At 34.6% G+C, this 22,394-nt stretch overlaps 1 protein-coding gene across 1 annotated transcript in view; it reads right to left on the bottom strand.

Moving 5' to 3' along the window:
• Positions 1–692: 692 nt before the first annotated feature.
• LOC129235325 (protein asteroid homolog 1-like) overlaps positions 693–22,394 on the bottom strand; it is a 34,372-nt gene continuing 12,670 nt past the window's right edge. Inside the window, exon 2 of the mRNA XM_054869078.1 lies at positions 693–2,667. Coding sequence (XP_054725053.1) covers positions 693–2,667 — 1,975 coding nt within the window. The remainder of the gene's footprint in view (positions 2,668–22,394) is intronic.

The following is a 22,394-nucleotide window of genomic DNA, read 5'->3' on the forward strand; positions in this document are numbered from 1 at the left end:
AACTTTCTCTTTTTCTTTCCACTTCCACCAACTTAAAATGAAAACGCGCGTTTGGGAGCCATGCCATTTTATCAACGTTCATTATGTAGAATGAAGGAAAAAAAAAAACATGTTAAGAATCGGAGCGGTTATTTGTATAAACTAAAGCAAAGCGTTGTTTAGACTAATGCAGTGTGTGAACTTCCGCTTTCAGTGATGCTAAAGGGATGAAAGTCCATTCACAAAACCAAAATTTACGGTCAACGAAGCCCATTCTAACACTCGGCTGCTAATTTTCAAAAAAAATTCATGTTGCAGGCGATTAATTTGTGTCCTCAATAAAAAAATTCATTACTCAAGAAAAAATCGCGTTATGCCCTTTCGCGTAAGTCGGATCGCGTTGTAGCGGGATCCGATTGTAGTTGAAACCAACATATTTTTTAGCTTTGCCATATCGAGAAAACATTAAATCGACAGTTAAGTAAAGATGACTTTGATACAGTGATTGGCAAAAGAAATCACAATAATATTACATATATTAATTAAAGTGTTATTAAGTTATAGAAGTTTAAGTTGGGAACCATAATCATAACCAATGATTGTAGAAAGTAAAGATTTAAAATTAATGAAAGCATTTTTGCACCAAGCTTAAAATAAAACCTAGTCTTAAACAAAAGAAAAACATATGTTCAAAACATTTTTTTTTATTATTATTAAAAATCAATATTTTCTTCCTCAGTTAGGGAATTTAAATGAACAAACTTGTTACTCATTACAGCTTCTTCTGTACAATCTTCTGTAACAAAACAAGACGATTTTTCAGGTTTCTTCATTTTCTTTCTTTTTTTGGAAAGTTCTGAATGATCGCTTTTTATTAAGCATTCGCCAGGCACATTATCAATTATTGCTTGCTTTAGTGATTGGAAGAGATTGTCCAAAACAGAGTCTCTGCCTAAAAGTTCAGATACAAATAAATCCGGAAAAGGGCGGATCATGATTTCCTTTGTTAAGTTATACAACATCGTGCCGTTGAATGTCATATGAATCGTAGGACATTTAAGTGGAGAATTCAACAATTTATTTAAATACACACAATATAAAATGCACGACTGCAGTTGGCTAAAATTGTGGACAATGTTGATCAGCAACGGATTTCCATTGTTAAACACAGGTTTCTTAATATATTTCTTAAGATTCTGTTTGACCTTGTCTAAGTCGGATTCGTTGAGTTTCGCAACGTGATTACATATGTTAGAAGTGTTCCTGCGCTTTTCATTTTGACAATATTCAATAAAATTGACATTCTTAAAATACGAGGGCTTTATCAAGGAAAAATATAATACATTCAAGATGATAGCATAGATGATTTCTTCTTTTGGCTTAGGTGAACAGCTGTTGAGCCAATAACTTAGAGATCCAAACAAAAGTTTCCAGAACGCAGGAAACAAAGAGATAAAATGCTTCTGAACGTTTAAAGTTTCTAGTAAAATTTTCTTTCCTTTCTTCCTCTCAAATTGGTCTAGTTCATTTAACGCAGGCAACCTACCGTAGTCTCTCAAGCTAAAAACAGCATTGACATTTTCTCGGCACAGGTTTCCATTGCGACGATCATATTCGTCAATGCCTCGGAGACAGCTTTCCGACTCACACGCAGAATCATGCTTCAATAAAATCCCATAAAGTACCTGTCGCACGAAACGAGAGCATGCAAAACTACTTTCCAACGAAACATTTTCAACTTGGGAAGGCAAAAATGCTCTGTGTAAATTGATGACATTTAAAAAGAATGGAGGAAAGTGTCCGTGATGAAATTGGAAAGCGAAATTAACTGACAGAAAAGTACCGCATGGCGCTTTTAAATCTGTACTTAAAGGCATATCACATACAGCATTATTTAATCTTCCTTCAATAGCATAAATTATATTGGGCGTTTGCATCTTGTATCCCTCAACTGCATGGTCGATTGCAGATTTCACACGAGCTCTCTTTTCTTCCTTCAGATGATGCAAAACTTGCTTAATGCCATCGTTTAAGTTTACATGCTTCAGCCAAGCAAGAAGTCCAACTATTTTCTTCTGATTATAAGCAACTTTAAGTTTAGTACACTTACACTTTGGCAACTGTATGTTTGAAAAGAAAGCGTCAAACACACCAGCACTTACATAATCATTTCCAATAAGGGTCCCAAACAACGGTAATACACTTTTATCAATTCCTGGAAAATGACTAAGAAAGTTATCAATATGATAAATAGAACAATCAAGATAGCAATAAGATATTCCATTATTTTCATCAGTACAAACAATTGGTTCTACTGAGTCTAGAAGAATGAATCCTTTTTGAATATCATAAATGTAAAAATCACTGTCGTTGCTAATGATAGGACATTTGTAATAGTTGGCGAGGGCACATAATTGTTCATCAGCTTCAAAATCACATTGAGCATAAGCAATATTCATTTCGCCTAAAACTTCTCTAAAAACTTCTTGGGCTAAAAGTGGAAGGACTCTGCCGGTAGACTTTCCGTATTTAGCAATGTGTTGAGTCAAAGACAATCTATCTCGACATCTTTGCTTTACAGTTTTCAATTTTCGATCTGATTTATCATATCCGCCATCAAAGACTATTATGGGGGTAATTTTACATTCCAGATATGCTGATAAATATGTTTTAATCATTTTCGAATACCTGAAAAATAACAAAAGTTTCATTTATTTAAATTTTGTTTGCCTAACCAAGGCTTCGTCTAACAATGCCATTCAATCACTTTCAAGAAAAATAACTAAATAAAAGTGACAAAAAAAAAAAAAAAAAAATGTTGTTCCCCAAAACAAATACACCTTTTTTTTAACGACTTTACAACATAAAATACACACATAGATGGCTCCAGATCACATATTACACCATAACTAAACGAAATTATTATGCCTTAATTTACAAAACACATTATTCATATGGGTAAAAGGGAATGCTATGCGGTACTATCATAGTCACACAGATAAAAATATAAAGTATCTGCGCACACAACTCAAAACTATCTGCAAGCAAATAGTTGTCTAATGACGTAAAAAAGGCGGCGGGGGAAGGGGATTCGGTTTCTAAAAATATTTAACGTTTTTAATCATAAGAAATAAATACATTTCGTAAAAGTTATCTTGGCTTAAACTACGTTATAAAGCACAAAACTGCAAATAATTGCAGGTTGCTATCAGGTTACAAGGAACTCTTTTTTCAGCCAACTATGTGAGCCTATGGATGCAAACACCTCAGTTAAACTTCAAAATTTTAAAATTAAGTTTCTTTTGGCAGATAGCTTTGCATTCGTAAGCTCACATATTTTTGGAAATTATATCTTCATTGCAGATCAAACAATGGTGAAACCTTTCTCCTCTTAAGCTGTTAAGTCAAGAAATCAATAGAATACCCAAATTTCTGAGAATGGAGGAAAAACTAGCAATTCCCCAGTAGCTACTGCTTGGAAATGCTCTGTTGAGGGAGGGGACAAAAAAAAAATGCAATAAATCTCGTGATAAAAGCGTTATCTACGAGTTATGAAGAGGAGAGATAACACAAGGAGCAAGGAGAGTTCCCCATCTCCATTGTAACCCTTAATAATCCAATGCACACAAGTATTCCAAAACCACACTGCATTTTCGGACGTAAGCACTGCGGCGCTTCCGAAAAGTTGATAAATTGCCAATGCGGCGACTACAACGAGTGCGGCGCATAGGGGTAAGTGGTATACCTCGGACATATGTGTACCTTGGACTAGGCTGATTATAGCTCTGCTTATTAAAATAAATGAATAGCAACATGTGTAGTTCAAGTGTTTGCCACTAGAGGTCTCAGTGCATACTTTTCTGTTTTGTTAAAAGCTCATCTGATTGAAGTATCATTGAAAAAAGAAATTCACTATTCAAAAGTAAGTTTTTCCAGATACTTTTACGTATTTTTATCAAGAAACCTATATTGTTTATTCTGAAATGAAGGTCATGCATTATACAGTCATGTTCTAGCTATAACACCATGTGCTTGAAAAAAAAGTTACGCCTTACTTTAACATGATAAGCAGCTACTTTGTTTTTTATAACCAAGTGGTGTACCTCGAGCCCAATACAAGTGGTGTACACAATTTTGCATAGCTATTACAGCTCCTAAAGTTTTATGTACTCCAGTTTGTTGAAATGCCTTTTAAAGGACAGAGGATTCTATGGACCTCTTTAAGGGGACTGGCTTACATCTACTGCATGAAAATATTTTTCAAGATTTTGTTTTCCTCCCAGCAAATGTCGCTGATCGTTCAATGCAAAAGCAAGAAGAAAATAACACACAAAATGATTTTACTGGTGTGTCAACATCTGAAGCTAGTACTTCTTTACCAAACATCGTCACTACTGAAGAAATAAAGCCATAACCAAAGTCACTACCGAGAAAACAATTCCGTACGGGAAGACTTAAAAGAAAGTCTTATATTTTGACCGATACACCCGAGAAAGAACGTCTTGAAATAGAAAAGACTAAAAGGTCAATGAAAAAAGTACAGCAAATTAAGACAGTAAAACCCTCTACCAAGCCCCCCCCCCCCAGCTAAGAGAAAACTTTATTATTCCTCAGAGTCTGAACTTGAGAATATTGAAGATTTATAAGAGAAATCCGTTATTTCAGAAAAAGATTTTAATGAGCTAGAAGACCCAGATAACGTCAATATTCAGATTGGTGTTTTTGTATTGGTGAAATTCGCTGGCAAGAAAAATATCAAATATTTTCTTGCAGAGATTATTTCTATTGCTGATGATGGATATGATGATGGATACGAAGTTGAATATCTGAAAAAAGATCCAAACTGTCAGAAGTTCACAAGAGAAGATCCTACCATTTATTAAAGTTGACAAAAACGATATCATATTCAAGCTACCGCACCCAATACTATCTGGTGGATCTGAAAGGCAGCTCGAGAAGCTAACAATTGGTATTGACTAATCAAATTACAATCTTGGTTAAAAAATAATCTTTAGTCTGGTTTTCAGAAGCTAGGGCATCTTGTTATTTTATTGAAAACGTGAAGCGTAATAAGATAATAAGATCTAAAGTTTTATTTTTCTTTGAAACAAATAAAACATGTATTTTTAAATTTGTGTGTGGTTTACTGATTGATAAATAGTGATGTTCTTACTAAAAATCATGTTTTCTTCACCTGTTAATCATTTCCAAGACACACCTTCCCAACAAGGTACACCACCGATGGTGCACCTCGGTACTAATTGAATTCTTTTGTTTTTTTAAATGTAATTGAAATAAGTTAAATAAATTTTTAAGATAATTATATGTTGTGTAAAAAATCATAAAGTTTTAACTAAAGGTATTTGTATTTAGATTTGGCAAATAATTATGAAATTAAAAATTGAAAACTGAAAATAGGTCCGAGGTACTCCATCTTCCCCTACAATTTTTTTTTTTTTTTTTTTCTTTTCACATCTTACAACATTTAACAGATAAAAAAAAGAACTATTTTGAAAATAAGGAAAATAAAATGAAAGGAACTTGTTTCGAAATGTTCGGAGATGTGTTCAATTGAATCTCGTTTTTTAAAAGGTTTAATTTTTGCAATCCAAATTTTCAGAACTTTTATTTCGCGGTTAAGTCCGAATCTTCAGCTTTGAGCATTGTTTTTTGGAATAAAGTGCTGAAGTTTAAGCGAGTTCATACTGCAATTATTTCAAAGAAAGTTCATAACTTTTTAAAACATCCATAAAGGTGATATTTCACTTTATGGTTTTTTCATGTGCAATGTCAAAATTTTCGGCAGCCATCCGAAATTCGGCGACGTCCGTGGTTGTCGGATTTCGGGTAATTAACTATCAATATTTACAGTGAACAAAAAACATTTAATCTGTTTAAATTGCGTTGCGGATGTCTTCAAAAAACAACAAACAGAAACCATTTTTCTTTCACATTGTTAAACTTTAAGAGCAGCGCTTACGAAGGGTGCGGCACATACAGTAAAAATTTTCTTTGATTTAACAAATATTACGATGCGGCACTTACGCCGGGTGCGGTGCATGCTTCCAGAAATACAATAAGTGCGAACTTGCAGGCCCCATATGATAAAGTTTAAAGTCACAAGGTCGTTTGTTTTGATATGAAAAAAAAGAAGAAAATAAATACAAAGCCACAATGAATGAATTGATCAATTATCATCAATTTATGAATGGGAGAAAAGAAGGGAGGACTAACATTTCAATAATCTTTTAACAGAAGGAAAAAAGGACAGGTGGAAAATTAGAACATTACTTAACCACATAACCATTATCTCGCGTTCAATCTTCGAGTTGAACCGAATCATTGCTTCGGTCACTCGTCTGGTCTGCTAATTCTATATTAGCTACCAGTTTGTTTCACACTCTTGGCTTCCTTATGAGGTTTTCCATCTCCAGTTCAGTCACTTTCTTATGCCGGGCTGATGAGTGCTGATAAGCACGAAACTGCAGTCCTCGGCTGGAAATGACTGAGCTGGCGGTGTATTTCACACATAACCATTATTATTATGGCAAGATGCGCATCTCCCCAATGAATGTATCCGCCCAGCAACAATTATTTGCTTACAGCATCGAATACATCTGAGTCCTTCTATATTATCTAGCCATGATTATTGCATATTACATAAACAATATTGGTTGAAAAAAAAAATTAGAAGTAAAGAACAAGAATCTGAACGATTATGCCCGCAGCGAACCTATCCGCATAGCTTCGGATATATCTGCCTTACGGTGGTACATCTGCTGGTATGTCCGGCAGTATACATATATACTATTTATAATTTTTACAAATTAAATAAGTGATATCTATTTAAAACAAATTAGAAGTAAAGAGTAAGAACTTGAACGATTCTAGCGAGATGCGCGTACCCGCAGCGAATACATCCACCTTACACGTGGGTGTATATTAGAGGTGAGACGGGCTCAGCCCGGGCCCGAAGCGGGCTCGGGCTCTAGAACCGAAAATAGGTTTCGGGCTCGGGCTCAAGCACAGATATTCAATCACCAATCTCCATACAAATTCAAAGCAAATAATACTGTGTGAAAATGAAAGGAACATTTAAATCAGTTCAATCAATGTCAAATTTACCCTCCCCCTCAAAAAAAAAAAAAAAAAATACATTAACGCTTATTTATAGTGTTTTTTTGCGATTACTTTTGCAATATGTCATACAGTAATACATTTGAAAAGGAACATTTTAAGAAAATTTAGAAACTTCTCTCTTTTAATGAAGAACATTTGACGTAACATTTTTCATTCACAGAGAGATCATGTCAGACTGTAGAAGGCTCGGTTTTTGATACAAGAAAGTTTCCTTCGGGCTCGGGCGGGCACGGCTTTTTGTCCGAGACAATATCACTCGGGCTCGGGCGGGCTCGGTTACAAACTTTCGGGCTAGGGCGGGCCCGGGTTCTCAAAAATGAGCCCGAACTCATCTCTAGTGTATATACTGATAGCCACAAAATGTCTATTTGAGAAATATTCACACCAATTCATTTTAAAAGCTAAGTGTTAACTAAGTGTAAATGTTTTTACTCACTTGTATTTCTTTAATAATGAAAAGGCTGTTAATCTTGTCCTTTAAAGGACGCTTGTTTCAAATCGGGTATTGGAGAATCAACGTGTAAACTTCGGAACGACCTCTCGGACAACGTGTTTCGTCAGGAAGAAGGATGTGACGTCAGAGCACGAGCGGAGGTGTGATGTAATCTCCCGATGGCTCCGCGGCAAATCGAATGTTCTGGAAAGATCCAGATGAGCTCTTACGTAAGCATATCCGGAGTGACGTGCATTGAGTCCTGCACTGAGGAGATGCTTTTAGGATTTCGCCATGGAGAGTTAGGGACTTAAAATTTTTGAAACATTTTAGAATAATTCTTGTTAGGGTGTCAAATATTTTTTTGGAAAGATGTTCTTTTGGAACATGAAGATTGATTTGAGTATTGTTGAAATCCCTCATACTTGTTTATACCCTTTACTGAAGTTGGATTTTATATACGGTTGTTAATTATTAGATTTATAAATAAAATGATTTAGCCTTTCAATTTGAGTTCTGACATTTCATTCACTTGATAGCTACAGAAATGTGAAATAGAAAGTCATCTGCTAAACTTGGTGTTTACCTTCCTTACGGGCAGGGTTGGCAAGGTTTTGGACACTACGATAAAAACCATGGTAAAAACCCTGGTTTTTACCGTCCTGTCTAAAACCCTAGTGTCTAAAACTGTCCGAAAGTGCCCAAAACTATATTTTAAGAAAAATAGTATTGTGTAAGAAAACATCAAAAAACAGAATAAAATGTATCAAAGTAATGTTTCATATTGAACATTTATTCAATGAGAACATTCAACTTACTTATGCAGCTGATTTTAATCTAGTTGCAGAGGAGTTGAATTCTTGATAAAAATTTCAATTTTTATGCATAAGTTTATTTATTTTTGATAATAGGAATAAAATTTCCCTATGTTTATGCATGTGTGCAAATGAAAGCAGGGTTGGCAAGGTTTTTACCATCCTGTTCAAAACCATTGTGTCCGAAAATGTCCAAAACTATTTTGTGAGAAAATATCAAAAACAGAACAAAAAGTCAAAATTATTTTACTGACTATTTAATATATTTATTCAATGTGAACATTCAGGTATAAATATATATGTAACTTATTTATGCAGCTGATTTTAATCTAGTTAAGTAGAAATTATTAAATTCTTCATTAAAAATTTCAATTTGTATGCGGGAGGTGTTTTTTTTTTTTTTTTTTTTTTTGCATAAACTAAATTTTTTGACATTTATGCATGTGTGCAAAAGAAAGTGTTCAGAATATAGTGCAATAATTGACTTAAATGCAATAAATTACAATTTTTTTTAGTTACAGAATGTATATTAAAAACGTAAACTAAAAAAAGAATAGCACAAGTTTTATAATATAAGTGTTTAATCATCAATTTCTTGTTCTTTAATCTAAGATTTAAAAAATTATTTTTGTTAAAAAATCATGTAAAACTTATTTGCAAAAACTATTTTAAAAATTTAGCTTTTTTCTTGCACCTAAATATTGTACATTTAATAATACTCCTTTGCGTTATGAATGGAAATGAAATTAGTTGTTTTGGTAGTGTTGTGAATTTTTTTTCAAAACTCTACCAACTGTTAAATAAGTTTTTGTGAAAAAGTTATTGGCAATTTTTTTTAAGTAAAATGTTTTTTAAATGAACATTTTGAAGAAAAATATTATCAAATACTGATTAATTAAACCTCATAAATATCTTTATTTATGCATCATGAATATTGCAGTGAAAACAAGTTGATTAGATTACACCCCTTTAACATAGTTTTGGACAGTTTAAGGCAGTTTCGGACACTTTTGAACGGTAAAAACCACCTGTCCTGTCCTAAACCAGTTTTGGACAGTCCAAAACCCAACCCTGCTTACGGGAGTTAGACACAAATTGTTAGGTCAACATATACTATCTGTTTATAAATTTTACGAATTAACTAAATAATATCAATTTAAAACAAAGTAGTAAAGAGTAAGTTACGATTGTTGGTCAAAGCGCAACTTCGCGGCGAATGTATCCACTCATGGGGTGCGTCTACATTTTCTAGCTCTGTAGCGGTATCAGGTAACCAGCTTACAAAAATTATTGAGGGAGCCAGACGTGTCACCAGGGGTCTAGGGCTATGGAACCTCCTCCAGATAAAGAGGTCCCTTCAACGGAAAATGTTTAGATTTTCGTACCTTAAAAATGTTTTTTTTTTTTTTTACATATTTTCTGGTGCACATAATTTACGAAAACCAGTAACATGTGACATGGCGTTTTCAAGGTAAAAAGAATCTAAAATTTCAGCTCAGTTAGACTACGTCACTTGTCTTAAGAGACATTTTTGCAGCTTTATTTTGAAGTGAGTCACGCAGTGGACATATAGTGCTCATGGCTGTAAATCTAAAACGAACTTTTGAAGTTCACCAAACTTCTCCCCTCATATTTCACGCACCATCATAGTAGTCCTCTTAAATCCAGGAAAGGCAAGTCTATGCGTGACCAGAACACTTTTTAGTATATTAAATAGGGTCTTTGCCTTGGAGTTTAAAATAAGTCGCGAGATTTTCTAAAAATCTTCACAATTCTCATTGACACTCCTCTGTCAAAATGAAACTCCTCACCATTCCCCCCCCCCTTTCCCAAGCTCCATGGTGTGGGCGCTAGTGTGTGATATGCCGGACAAGTTCAATAATACAAATACAAATATAAAAGTGACGACCAGCAACAGGCTCTGGGCCCAGCTAGACTGGTCCTAGTCAATTTACAATGCCCAGTGAAGATTAATGGCCTTCTTAAAACTATCTACTCCCTTGCTCATTACCACCTCTTCCGGTAAGCTGTTCCAAGGTTCCACTACCCAGCTATAATAATAATTTTTCCTAATATCCATGTTAGCCTGAGATTTAAATAGCTTAAAACAATGACCCCTTGTCCTGTTTTCAGTGCTAAACTTCAGCCTTGTAACATCTTTCATTTTAATAAATTTAAACAACTGAATCATGTCCCCTCGGTCTCTTCTTTGCACAAGACTGTACATTTTTAGCTTTCTAAGCCTGGAATCAAAGTCTAAATGAGAAAGTCCATTTATTAGCCTTGTAGCCCGCCTTCGAACCCTTTCCAATACATTAATATCTCTCTTATATATATACATTAATATCTCTCTAGATAAGGAGACCAAAACTGAACAGCATACTCCAAATGGGGTCTTACCAAACTTCTATATAAGGGCAGAAGAACTTCTTTAGATTTATTTGAAATAGATCTATTGATAAACCCAAGCATCTTATTGGCTTTGTTGCTAGCAATGCTGCACTGTTGGCTAAACTTTAAATCCTGACTTATTAGGACCCCCAGATCAGTAACTTTGTCTGCCTGACTAATGACTGAACCTTGCAAATAATAACTTGTACACTTATTTCCATGCCCTAAATGTAGCACAAAAGCTATATTTAGGGAAAATTAAATGATTGCCACTAAATGTAATCTTGAAGTTTTCCGTGTAAAAAGAGAAGCAAGCTTACATTTGTTCCCTAGTATACGTACTTCCGAATATTGAACATTGAAACTTCATTACATATAGTAGGACCCCGACTTAACGTTTTCCTTCATTCAAAGTTTTTTCTCATTGTTTCCGAATTTCTATATAACTGTAAGTGTTATTTTTTCCGGTACACAGCAAGTTTCTCTATTTACCGCATTGACACAGTGAACATTTTTACACAAAAAATGTCAACTTGATTTCGCTGATTTTTTGTGTAGACAAATTACATATCACAATTCTTTTGAAACTAGGAGTAGGGGTGAGGGGATTTAGGTTTAGGTAAATTGCTATTGGGATTTTTTTTTTTTTTAGAGTGCAAATTTGAACCACTTAAAACATTTGCATCACATAAAGAGGACATCAGATGCTATTTGAATATCACAAAAAGCAATCAAATCTTAACTGTTTTATTATATTTTAACTCGCATTTCTCATTGTTTTGACTTCAAAAGTTGAATAACAATTTAAAAAAAAAAGAAAAAAATGCTGTGATAATCTTATTTTATTTCAATAATTTAAATTATTAATAATTTAAATTAGTATCTCTGTATGTAGTAGATTTATTATCCATTAAAATATCATTAATTAGTTCAGAAATAATTATTTTTGTAGAATAAACATCCACTGAAACATCATAACCTTTGCATTTGCTTTTCAATAGCGATGGAAAATATAAATATTTTGTTTTAACATGTATTTTTCTGAAAGAGCGATATGTACCAATGTTTCAAGGACCCTACTAACTTTGAACTCGAATATCTCCTTGAACTTCAATTGCGACAATTTCAAATTGTCTATACAGGTATTATTTTTTAATGGAAATTATTTCCTTAAATGCAATGTTGGGGACTGGGGAACGCATAGAAAAAGTTAGATTTCGTATTTTTTCTACTTTTTTTTTTTCTTTGATTCAAACTTTTTATATCTTAACTCTACATCTTATTTCTATCATTTTTGCAATTGGAAGTCTGCATCTAGGACTAACGGTCAAGAAAATAGAGGTCTTGCAAGTTAAACAACAAGAACTAGGGTGGGTCGAAGAACTTTTTTATCTAATCAATTTCTAATAGCGCGGAAAACTTGCGCATTGGCATCCTAATAATGAAAAAAATAATTCAAAAAATAAGTTACTTCATTTCTAAAAGCATAAAAAATACACTTTGTAGTAACTGAAATGTATAAAAAAAACTTTGGGGCACATTGTTAATTATTTGAATTCGCGCAGAAAGTCTTAAAGTACCATTTTTAAAGTTCAAAAATTCTTAAGTTGACAGAAAGCTATAAAAGTATACTGTTAAACTTCTGTTTTAATGTTTTGCATTACAGACGTTCCGAGCACTCGGCCTACTCAGCCAATTTGTGGAGTACTAGGTACTCGGCCAAATTTTGATCAGGTACTCGGCCAATACCGAGTAGTTGCAAAAAAAAAAAAAAAAAAAAAATTGAATATTGTTCAAAGCAGATTTTAAAATTAATAAAAAAGTGCAAGCACATTATATACTGCAATCATTACACCGTACATATACATTTGGATTTTGTGTTTCATTTGTATAAATAAGATATTAATGCTAAATTATAGGCACACTTAATTTCATTCGTAATCTTCAGTGTGATCGTAATTTCAATAAATATACATAATCCGAGAATAGAAACTTAATGCAACATGCGACTTAAATGCAACATACGGTGCTTCAAGATTCATTATTTTTTAAAATTTATATTTATTTCATTTTAGTTATTTATTTATATTTATTTTTAGTATTTTTTTTTTTCTCAACCTGAACTTTTTTTCGGATATGGGGCTCAGAGAAGTGAAGCCGATACTTGGATTTTACATCGAAAAGTAAATGATTGCACATCAAAAAGTACAATCGAAAACAAACTGTGGAAAAAAAAAACAGTTTTTTTTGATGATTTTTTAAATATTTTAGGGGGGGGGGAGTTAAACTCTGAGGGTCCCTCTTTGCTACAAATGCTCATCTTTTTAAACTTTCTTATCTCTAGTCCCCCAGAAGAATGTTAACGATTAATATAATGCTCCCTACACTCCAACTAAAAATATTGACTTAGAAAAAATTGGGAGGGGGAGGAGGTTGATCTTCAGAAATCCAAAACGGGGTGGTTAATAGGGGAAACAGCGGTCATATTTGCAGGTCCGGATCTATAAAATTTGACCCCCTGCAACTAAATCTGCAGGTATATTCAGTAAATTACCAAACTTTAGCCAGAGGTTTTCCATCTCCAGCTCAGTCACTTTCCTATGCCGGGCTGATGAGTGCTAATAAGCACGAAACTGCAGTCCTCGGCTGGAAATGACTGAGCTGGCGGCGTATTTCATGTAAATCTGCAGGGCCCCTCCCCAGAGGCCAGCAGTGTATATTTGCAATGTTAATAATTCTAAGTGCTAGTTTTTCTTTTTTTTTTTCAGTTTCTTGGGCCGTCGGGCTTTTTAAGGCGATGCCCCCCCCCCCCCGGTCTGCGGGTACGCAGATCCGGACCTGCATATTTGGATCAAATAAGTCATTTTATACAACGTTTTACAGAAACAACTGATACAATGGATATTGATAGTGTTGTTAAAGAATTTCCATTGACGAAAAGTAGAAAATTAAAATTTTAGGTTAAGAAGAAAAAACCTTTTTAAGTATATGAAAAAAAAAATGTATCGATCAGGTAATTTATAATCATATTTTTTTTCTTCTTTTCAATAAAAGGTTTAAGAAATACTACCAGTATACACAGCTTTAGATCATGTTTTAAGAGCCATTGTCTGTAAATATCAGGCAGGTTGTGATTGTTGACATTTTTAATTTTCTTTATTTTTGCAAATGTTGTTCCTTATCATAAATGTAATGTTTGTGCAAAATATGAGCTTTGTCTGCCTTACCGTTTTTGGGAAATTAAATTTTAAAATTTAGGGGGCGTGGCACATTTTTGCGTGTTTTTCAAATTTGCAGATTTTAAAGTTCTTGTTGCTTTAAGCGCCCGTATAATGACATGGATTTTTAAATTCTATACTATTATATGGTCCTCTTAGATACTATTACCGCTGTCAAATCGGTGTCACTACGAGGGCGGCGGCCACAAACTCTGTTTAAAAATGACCGAAAATGATTTATTTACTACATTCAATGCCAATTTTCTCAAAGCGCCTTCATGACACCTACGTTTTTACATAAATTTCTAGCTACATTTGCATATACCAAAAATATGTAATAAAATTGGTGTCACTATAAGGGCGCCAGAAGATATTGGAACTTTTATGTGATAAATTTCACAAAAATGCAAATGTTTAAAGTCTAACAACTACTCTCGTCCACATAGCAAAAATCTGAAACTAATTAAGTTTGATAACCAACATGTTCGTCTAACATATGAAATAAAAAAATTGGTTTCACTCCTATTACTTTCGGAAATATAATCATTCGAAATTAGTATGTTATGGAGTTATTTAAAAAAAGACTTTTCTAATTCAAATGGCTTTTTGCACATTTTGTTTTAAACTTTAATATAAAATTACAGTAGTGACACCTAAAATAATATGTTTCTAATGCTTTTTATAAAAAGAGCTTTATAAAAAGCATTAGAAACACAGTAAATCGATATAGGTGCAGATGGACGTATTGTGTAATGTGCATTATGGCTAAAATAGTCGTGCTAATATTCATATTTTTTCAACCGTACTAATTTTTTATCTGTTATTTATATTAAAAATGCAACCATTTATAACATAATGTCTTAAATAGTAATGAATATAATGTATTATATAGTGAGCATTCGGAATCTGAAACATAATTTGAGGATGATGTAGACTAAAACAAAGAAAACATAAAAAATCAAATCACTCAGTTTCAGAAAGACGGTCATTTCTTATTGATATCTGGTAATTTTGTAGCACTAAAGCTTGGGAAAACATGGTATCCCGGAGAAATGGAAGAAGTTGACAATTTGCAAGTAAAGGTCAAAGGCATGGCAAGAAGCAGGGGTGCCCACAGGGGAGGGGGGGATTATGGCGCAAGTTGCGCCATCAAAATTTTTGGGGGGGATTTGTTTTTCCAGAATTTTTTTTTCCTTTAGAACATGAAATTTTTGAATTTTGGAAAGAAAAAATATTTAAACTTATTCAACAAGAAATAGATGCATTAATAATACTTTTTTCACGTACTCTTCAGGGCCGTCCTCAAGAGGAAGGGGGGGGGGTACACCCCCCCAGTTTTTCAGAAGTGGGGCCGCCAATTTCCTTTTGGTGATGAAAGCGAACGAAGAGGAAGGGAAACTCTTCATTGTTTTAAAAAAACAAAATTGTAATTATAAATGAACAATTGAAATAATAGTGACAAAAAGTATTTTTTCTGTAAAATTTGAATAGAAAATGTAATTTTAAAATACAATTTAGGAACATCCATGATTCTCTTTTACTAAGAGTAGCGGAAATGTACGCTTCATTTTTATTAACGCAAAAAAAAAAAAAAAAAAAAAAATAGTAGAGTACACTCTTTACTAGGCCGCAGAATAGGTATGCCTGCATACTCCTTGGAAACTATGGGCTCGGCTCAAATTAAGGTATTGTGCTTAGCATAAAATTAGCATAATGGGAGGGAGGTTGTTGATATTTTATGCGACGCCCCCTCAATTTGTTCCATTATACAAATAAATGATCCTTGCAAAATTTTAAGTCAATCCATGAATATTAATACGTGCCCCTAGGGCCCTCTTTTTTGAGTTTTGAAGAAAAAATTGCATATTTTCTCATTTTTATGCAAAAATATTCTTACGTTTCATATTTACAGTAATTTTGAACCTCAAGATATGCTGCTACTTCCAGGCTGACCATTATCTCACTTTCATTCTATAAAATTTAACACGTTACAGAGAATAAAATGTACACCAATGTCCTTGGGTCAGATATAATGCTCTTCTGAGCTCGTTCCAAACTAAGCGGCTGGGGAACATTTCTTTCCACCAAAAGGAATTCTAAAGTTCATTAATGAATGGCCTAGGCCGTTAATGAATGATCTTTGACAACAACAAATTGCCTCCTCCAGGCTTTGGGGCTGTTGATTTACAAAATTTCCTGTGTATGTAATAGGTGTGGCAAATAGGGTCACTGGGTTTCAATACTATAAACATAAGAAATGACAATTATATTTTTAATTTTCTGTTCTTTAGTTATAAATATACTTAAATGTTTATGCAATTTTTAATTTTTAAAAAATAAATTTCTAAAAATCCTCGATTACTCTAACATAAAAATATACTATATTTTGCATATCTAAAATATAAATTTTAAAAAATTTCAGATTGGAATAACGTAAAAATCTATATTTTAAATTAATTTTCTTCCATTTCAATACATAATCCTTATATATAGTATCTATCCTAACCTACTGAACTTTTTTTCTACATCTGGTCTACCACAACGCAAAAAAAACTTGACAGTTATTGATATCTTCTCGCCTTTCATCACTGATCAGACAAATGCCATATTGGGGATAAAGATGATATTCATTCGTTAACAGTCTATGTAGATGCAGTAAATTTAAATCGAAATGACCTTGTGATCAATCATACATCCTTTAAGAGAGCAAGAGATAATCTTCGAGAGAAAAAAATCAAATTTCATGCATTTAAATTCAGATTTTTTAGTTATTCACTGGGATACAAAGCTACATCAAGATGTAACTGCAAAAAGAATACCGATAGGCTTACCGTGGTAGCTTCAGGTCCAAATGTTGAACATCTACTTGGAATTCCTGAGATATTTCTTCAGTTGTATATGATATCTTAGATGATTGCTCTTTATTGCTAACTGTAGTGTTTAATACAATGGCTTGCAATACCGGCCGCATAAATGGTGCATGCATTTTTTTAGAGCAAAAGCTGAATGGTGATATATTACATTTGGATTGCCATCATCATGCACTTGAAATCGTACTGCAGAGTGTGTCTCTAAAGAAGTTCTTGCCTTTCTTAGTTCTAGACCCGATATTTCATTATTAAGCATTTTGTGGAGAGATCTTCACCATTCAAAACTTATAACATTTCAATCAAGTATACAGACCACAAAAATTCTTAAAGACGAAGTGGATGATATATTATTGTTCGTAAGAAGTGGATATTGAGAAAGAACTTTCCCTTTAAGAGAATTCTCTTAACTTGTAATAATATTTCCTGGTGAAGACCCTCTGAGAGAGACATGCTTTCAGCAACCTGGAGCTTATCCCTGAGCCAGATGCATGGCAAAAGGAATTTATTACTTGAAAATTCATATATTTAGGAAACAATTTAAATTGACCTTATAGGAGGAGAAAGCCCTTAAATGCTGTTTTACAGTTAAATGCTGTATGAAGGTATAGTTTTTGCAGCAACCAATCGAGGCTCCTTTAAATAATGTAATTTGCCAAAAACATTAGCAGCGTACAAAATGATAACAAACATGCAGTTGAAGCAGCGATTGGAAAATTCGTAAATCACTTGTGGTATTTAGGAGATAAACTAGTAGCTTTGTCGGTATTGGATGTAGGAATTGACTTTGAAGATAGTAAAAGACTACTCCAAAAAATGCTTGCTGATAAGGAAGACGTGTCTGATGATTGTACAAAAAATTTCATATCACAGTAGATGATTTGAAATACTTTCTTAAAGATTTTCTTCTTTATAGAATCAATTACAAATTAATAAAACTGCTTGATAAGTTACAAATACCAAAAGATGTTTTTTTACTTGATTCTGATTTATGGCAAAATGAAGGAAGCTACTTAAAGGGAAGAGAGATCGTTAAAATGCTGAAAGTTGTAAATGATACAACTGAAAGAGGAGCACAATTAATCGAAGAATTTCACAAACAATTCACCAAATATGAGTCACAAAAGCAATTTATTTTACATAATGTCCAAGACTATCAGAAAAAAAATACACACGATCGAGAAACATTGAGAAAAGCGCACGATTAATGTAAAGTTTCTAAAGCATTATTTCATTCTTATTTAATGTAAAATGCTTAGATGATATAAAGTAACTAAAAAGATCAATTTTAATGCTACCTCACTGTAAAAATATTTTGCTAACCTGGGAGAAACTATGAACTGGGTCTGAAGTAAAAACTCGAAAATTTGTGGGAAAATGATCAAAAGTGTTAAAGTTCAACGTCCTAGGGGCACATGTTATTATTGACCGATCGAGTTCAAATTTTGCACACGTTACTTTTTATTATAGTGTCACAAAACTAGGGGGCGTCACTTGCTGAATTCCGAGAAAAAAATTTTCCCATATAAATAATGGCCACCCTAATATATATATATATATATATATATATATACACTACTGGCCATTAAAATTGCTACACCAGGAGGAAATGCAGATAACAAAATGATATTTATTGGACACATATATTATGTTAGAAATAAAAAATGATTAAATTTTCAAGAAATTTGGGTGAATAGATCCCGCGAAATCAGTACCCAGAACTACCACCTCTGGCAGTAATAACAGCGCTTATACGCCTGGGCATTGAGTCATACAGAGATTGGATGGCATGTACAGGTACAGACACCCATGCAGCTTCAAAACGATGCCACAGTTCATCGACCGTAGTGGCTGGCGTTAGCTGACGAGCCAGTTTTTCAGCGACCATTGACCAGACGTTTTCCATTGGTGAGAGATCTGGAGAACGTGCTGGCCAGGGTATCAGTCGAACATTTTCCGTACCAAGGAAAGTCTGCACATTCCCGGCCAGATGCGGTCGTGCATTATCCTGCTGAAACAAAGTTTCGCAGGGCTCGAATAAAGGGTAGTGCCACGGGTCGTTACACATCAGAAATGTAACGCCGACCGTTCATAGTGCCGTCAATGCGAACAGAGGGTGACGGAGATGTGTATCCAATGGCACCCCATACCATCACGCCAGGGGATGGGCCAGTATGACGATGGCGAAAGCACGCTGTCAGTGTGCGTTCACCACGATGTCGCCTAACACGAATGCGACCAGCATGATATTGTAAACATAACCTAGATTCATCAAAAAAAATGACGTCTCGCCATTGGTATACCAAGGTTCGTCGCTGATCACACCATCGAAGGCGTTTCTGTCTGTGATGCAGCGTCAATGGTAGCAGCAGCCATGGTCTCCGAGGTGACAGTCCATGCTGCTGTAAACGTCGCCGAACTGTTCGTGCAGACACTTGTGGTCTCGCAAATGACCCCATTTCTTGACTCAAAGCTCGTGACGTGGCTGTACGATCCATGAAGGGCATGCGGATAACATGCCTGTCCTCTCGGCTGCTAGTGATTACTGGCCGTTGAGAACCAGCACGATGATCTGTATTACCATCCTGAACCCATCGATTCCATATTTTGCTAACTATCATCGGATCTCGACCGACGGCGAGCAGCAGTACTGCGATAGGAAAAACCGCAAACCCGGTAGGCTACAATTCGACCTCTATCAAAGGCAGAAACGTGCTGGTACGCATTTTTCCTTCTTACACGAGGCATCACAACAATTTTCCAACACGCAGCAACGTTCAAACTGAATTAGCAAGTGGGAAAATGTCTGTACAATTTCCTTATTTAAACACATTGTAGGTGTCGCTGCGGGCGCGTGCGCTGTCTAAATGCGCTGAAAAGCTAATCATTTGCATATCACATCATCTTCTTCCTGTCGTTTAAATTTCATGTCTGTACTATGTCGCCTTCTTGGTGTAGCAATTTTAATGGCCAGTAGTGTATATATATATATTTTTTTTTTTGATGAAAAATATTGTCCTGAAAATCATTGCTAAGTGGAGAAAAATGTATGGGTCACTGAAATAAATTTAAAATAGAGAGAAAAAAAATAGTTAAATGCAAAGAGAGATTCAAAGTATTGTAATGAATACTCACACCAAAAGCTCTAAATTTTTGAATGTAAAAATCGTAAGTAAATCACAGCTTGATCAAGAGATACAGGTGGCATATTTAAAATAAAATGAAGTGGGAATAGAGACCTAAGGTATCGCAAAAAATTACCACATATGTTCAAAATGTTAAAAGCCCTTTTTCCAAGGCTGCAAACGCTTGTACTGCAAGAAAGCAAAAATATTCGGGGGGAAATTGAAAGTTTTGTTATGGAAAATCCAAGCAAATAATAGTGTTTGGCAAAGGAAAATTGGAAGAAAATATTACCACAATATATTTAGCAGTAATAAAAATTGACAATGAACATAGGAGGGACGTAGCTAAACTGAAAGGAAAAGTGGGGAACTCCAAACCCTTCTTTTTACGTCTCCAAAGCTGGCCTGGAAGTGAGTTTTTAAAATTTAGGTTTTGAAACAACTCTGGAAAATTGTTCTCAAACCCCACCGTTTAGCCTAACGTCATTAAAGATGGCCTACACCTGAGTATTTAGGACTGCAATTTCGAAAAACCACGAGAGTGCTCTCAAAGTAACCTCCGAGAAACGCCCTCTAAATTAATCATTCACCCTTATTCAAGGTCGAATAAATTTCGTCTTTTGGACTTTAATTAGACAAAAAACTCCCAGAGATGTCCCGAAACTGTCGTCCTCCAAATATTACCGAAGATCCTCAAAAATTTAATTGTTAAGGCTTCAATTTAGAGAATTTTTCAGGGGAGAGATCTCCAAAACCTTCTACCCCTCTAACAGTATTAATAAATCGTCTACGATTGCTTTAATTGAATTTCAATTTTGAAAATTTGCCAGGGGAGGACTCCGAATTTCTCCACCCATTCACATTAACAAAAAGTCTAAAATTGTGATTTCTACGGGACGAAATTTTTTTCGAGAGAATGCCTCTCTCTCGCCCACATCACCGAAAAATGTCTTAAATCTCGCTTTCAGTGCTTCAATTATAAAACATTTCTGGTTGCGGGTCCCTTAAAAATCCCCCCCCCCCCCGCTTCATGGAAGGTTGGCGAAAATTACGTTTTCGGAGCTTTGATTTCAAGAAACTGGCGGTGCACTAAATTTTAACAAAAAAATCTACAATCGCATTTTTAAGACTTCAACATTCCAAAAACATTCGGGGGGGGGGGGCATCTCTCTTCCTCTTAATATCACCATAGATCGTCTAAAACTGCATTTTTCGAACTACAATTTTCAAATTTTTCCCGGGGCAGAGCCCCAACGTGTCACAATCACAAATAATTCTACATTTGGGAATGCATGCTTAAAGTTTGCATTTGAAAAATTATAGAAAGATGACCTCGAGTCTCTTCCTCCCTTTACATCACCATAGAGCGTCTAAAACTGTATGTTTCAAATAACAGTCTTGAAAATTCCCGAGGGAGAGCCCCCGGACCCCTCTTCTGAACATAATTAAATATAACGTACGATTGTGATGAGAACTTAAATTTGGAAAAATTATCGGGAGAGGCTATCCCTGGAACTCCTCTCCCCTCCCCCCCCCCAAACTTAAAATATAGTTTAAAACTACGTTTTTATGTCTTCAAATTGCGAAATAATGCAAGAAGGGAGCCCTGTGACACCCACTAATTCTGACTGAATATTATTCTTACGATTATTTATATTGCTAGTACTAAGGTCTGACTATCCCTGCTAAACCAGAAGCCAAATCTTCTCTCTCTGCATATTCGAACATGCGTTTGAAAAAATTAAGGGGCCGCCAAAAGCGCCACCCCCCCCCCCCCCAGTTTTTTGAAATAGCGACGGCAGTGGTACTTTTCAAAATTTAATGACTTTGTCTCTTTTTCAATGAAAGGAGCATCACAGACGGCATGGAGTTGGATCAGACGATTTGATTTCTTTTCAATATCTTATAAATTTTCTGGAAGTAGCACATTTCTGCATGATGAATACGTGTGACAGTGATGAGAGGGAGGGAGGACAAAAATGTTTTATTGTTTGTAATAATTCTGACCGGTATGCTCTAGTCTTTCATTGATTCATTTGCACCTTGACAATCGATAAGAACTAGTTTCGAAGTTTGTGAATTACATATTTTTTATCCCTCCAATCAACAATTTATATATTTTCTCCATTAACTAACTCAAGCTTATGAAGAATTTTTCATTTCACTTTACTCCCATCTTCTCTACCATTTTTAAACTGATTGTTTCTATTTATCATTAGATGATTTTTATTAAAACTTTCAGTGATGTTGGTTTTCGCTGATGGTTTCGCCAAACACGCGTTCTTTTTTGCACAAGTGAGCAATTGGGGGTGGAATTAGTCTTGTGATTGACATCGAGAGGGGAGAACGGGCTACAAACGAAAAGGTTGTCATCATTAAAAGTCGTGGTCAAGCGGTAAGCTTTGACGTTGCCTTTCGAGGATCTT

Source organism: Uloborus diversus, chromosome 1 (genome assembly GCF_026930045.1).
Source record: "Uloborus diversus isolate 005 chromosome 1, Udiv.v.3.1, whole genome shotgun sequence".
In the NCBI taxonomy this organism is placed as follows: Eukaryota; Metazoa; Arthropoda; class Arachnida; order Araneae; family Uloboridae; genus Uloborus; species Uloborus diversus.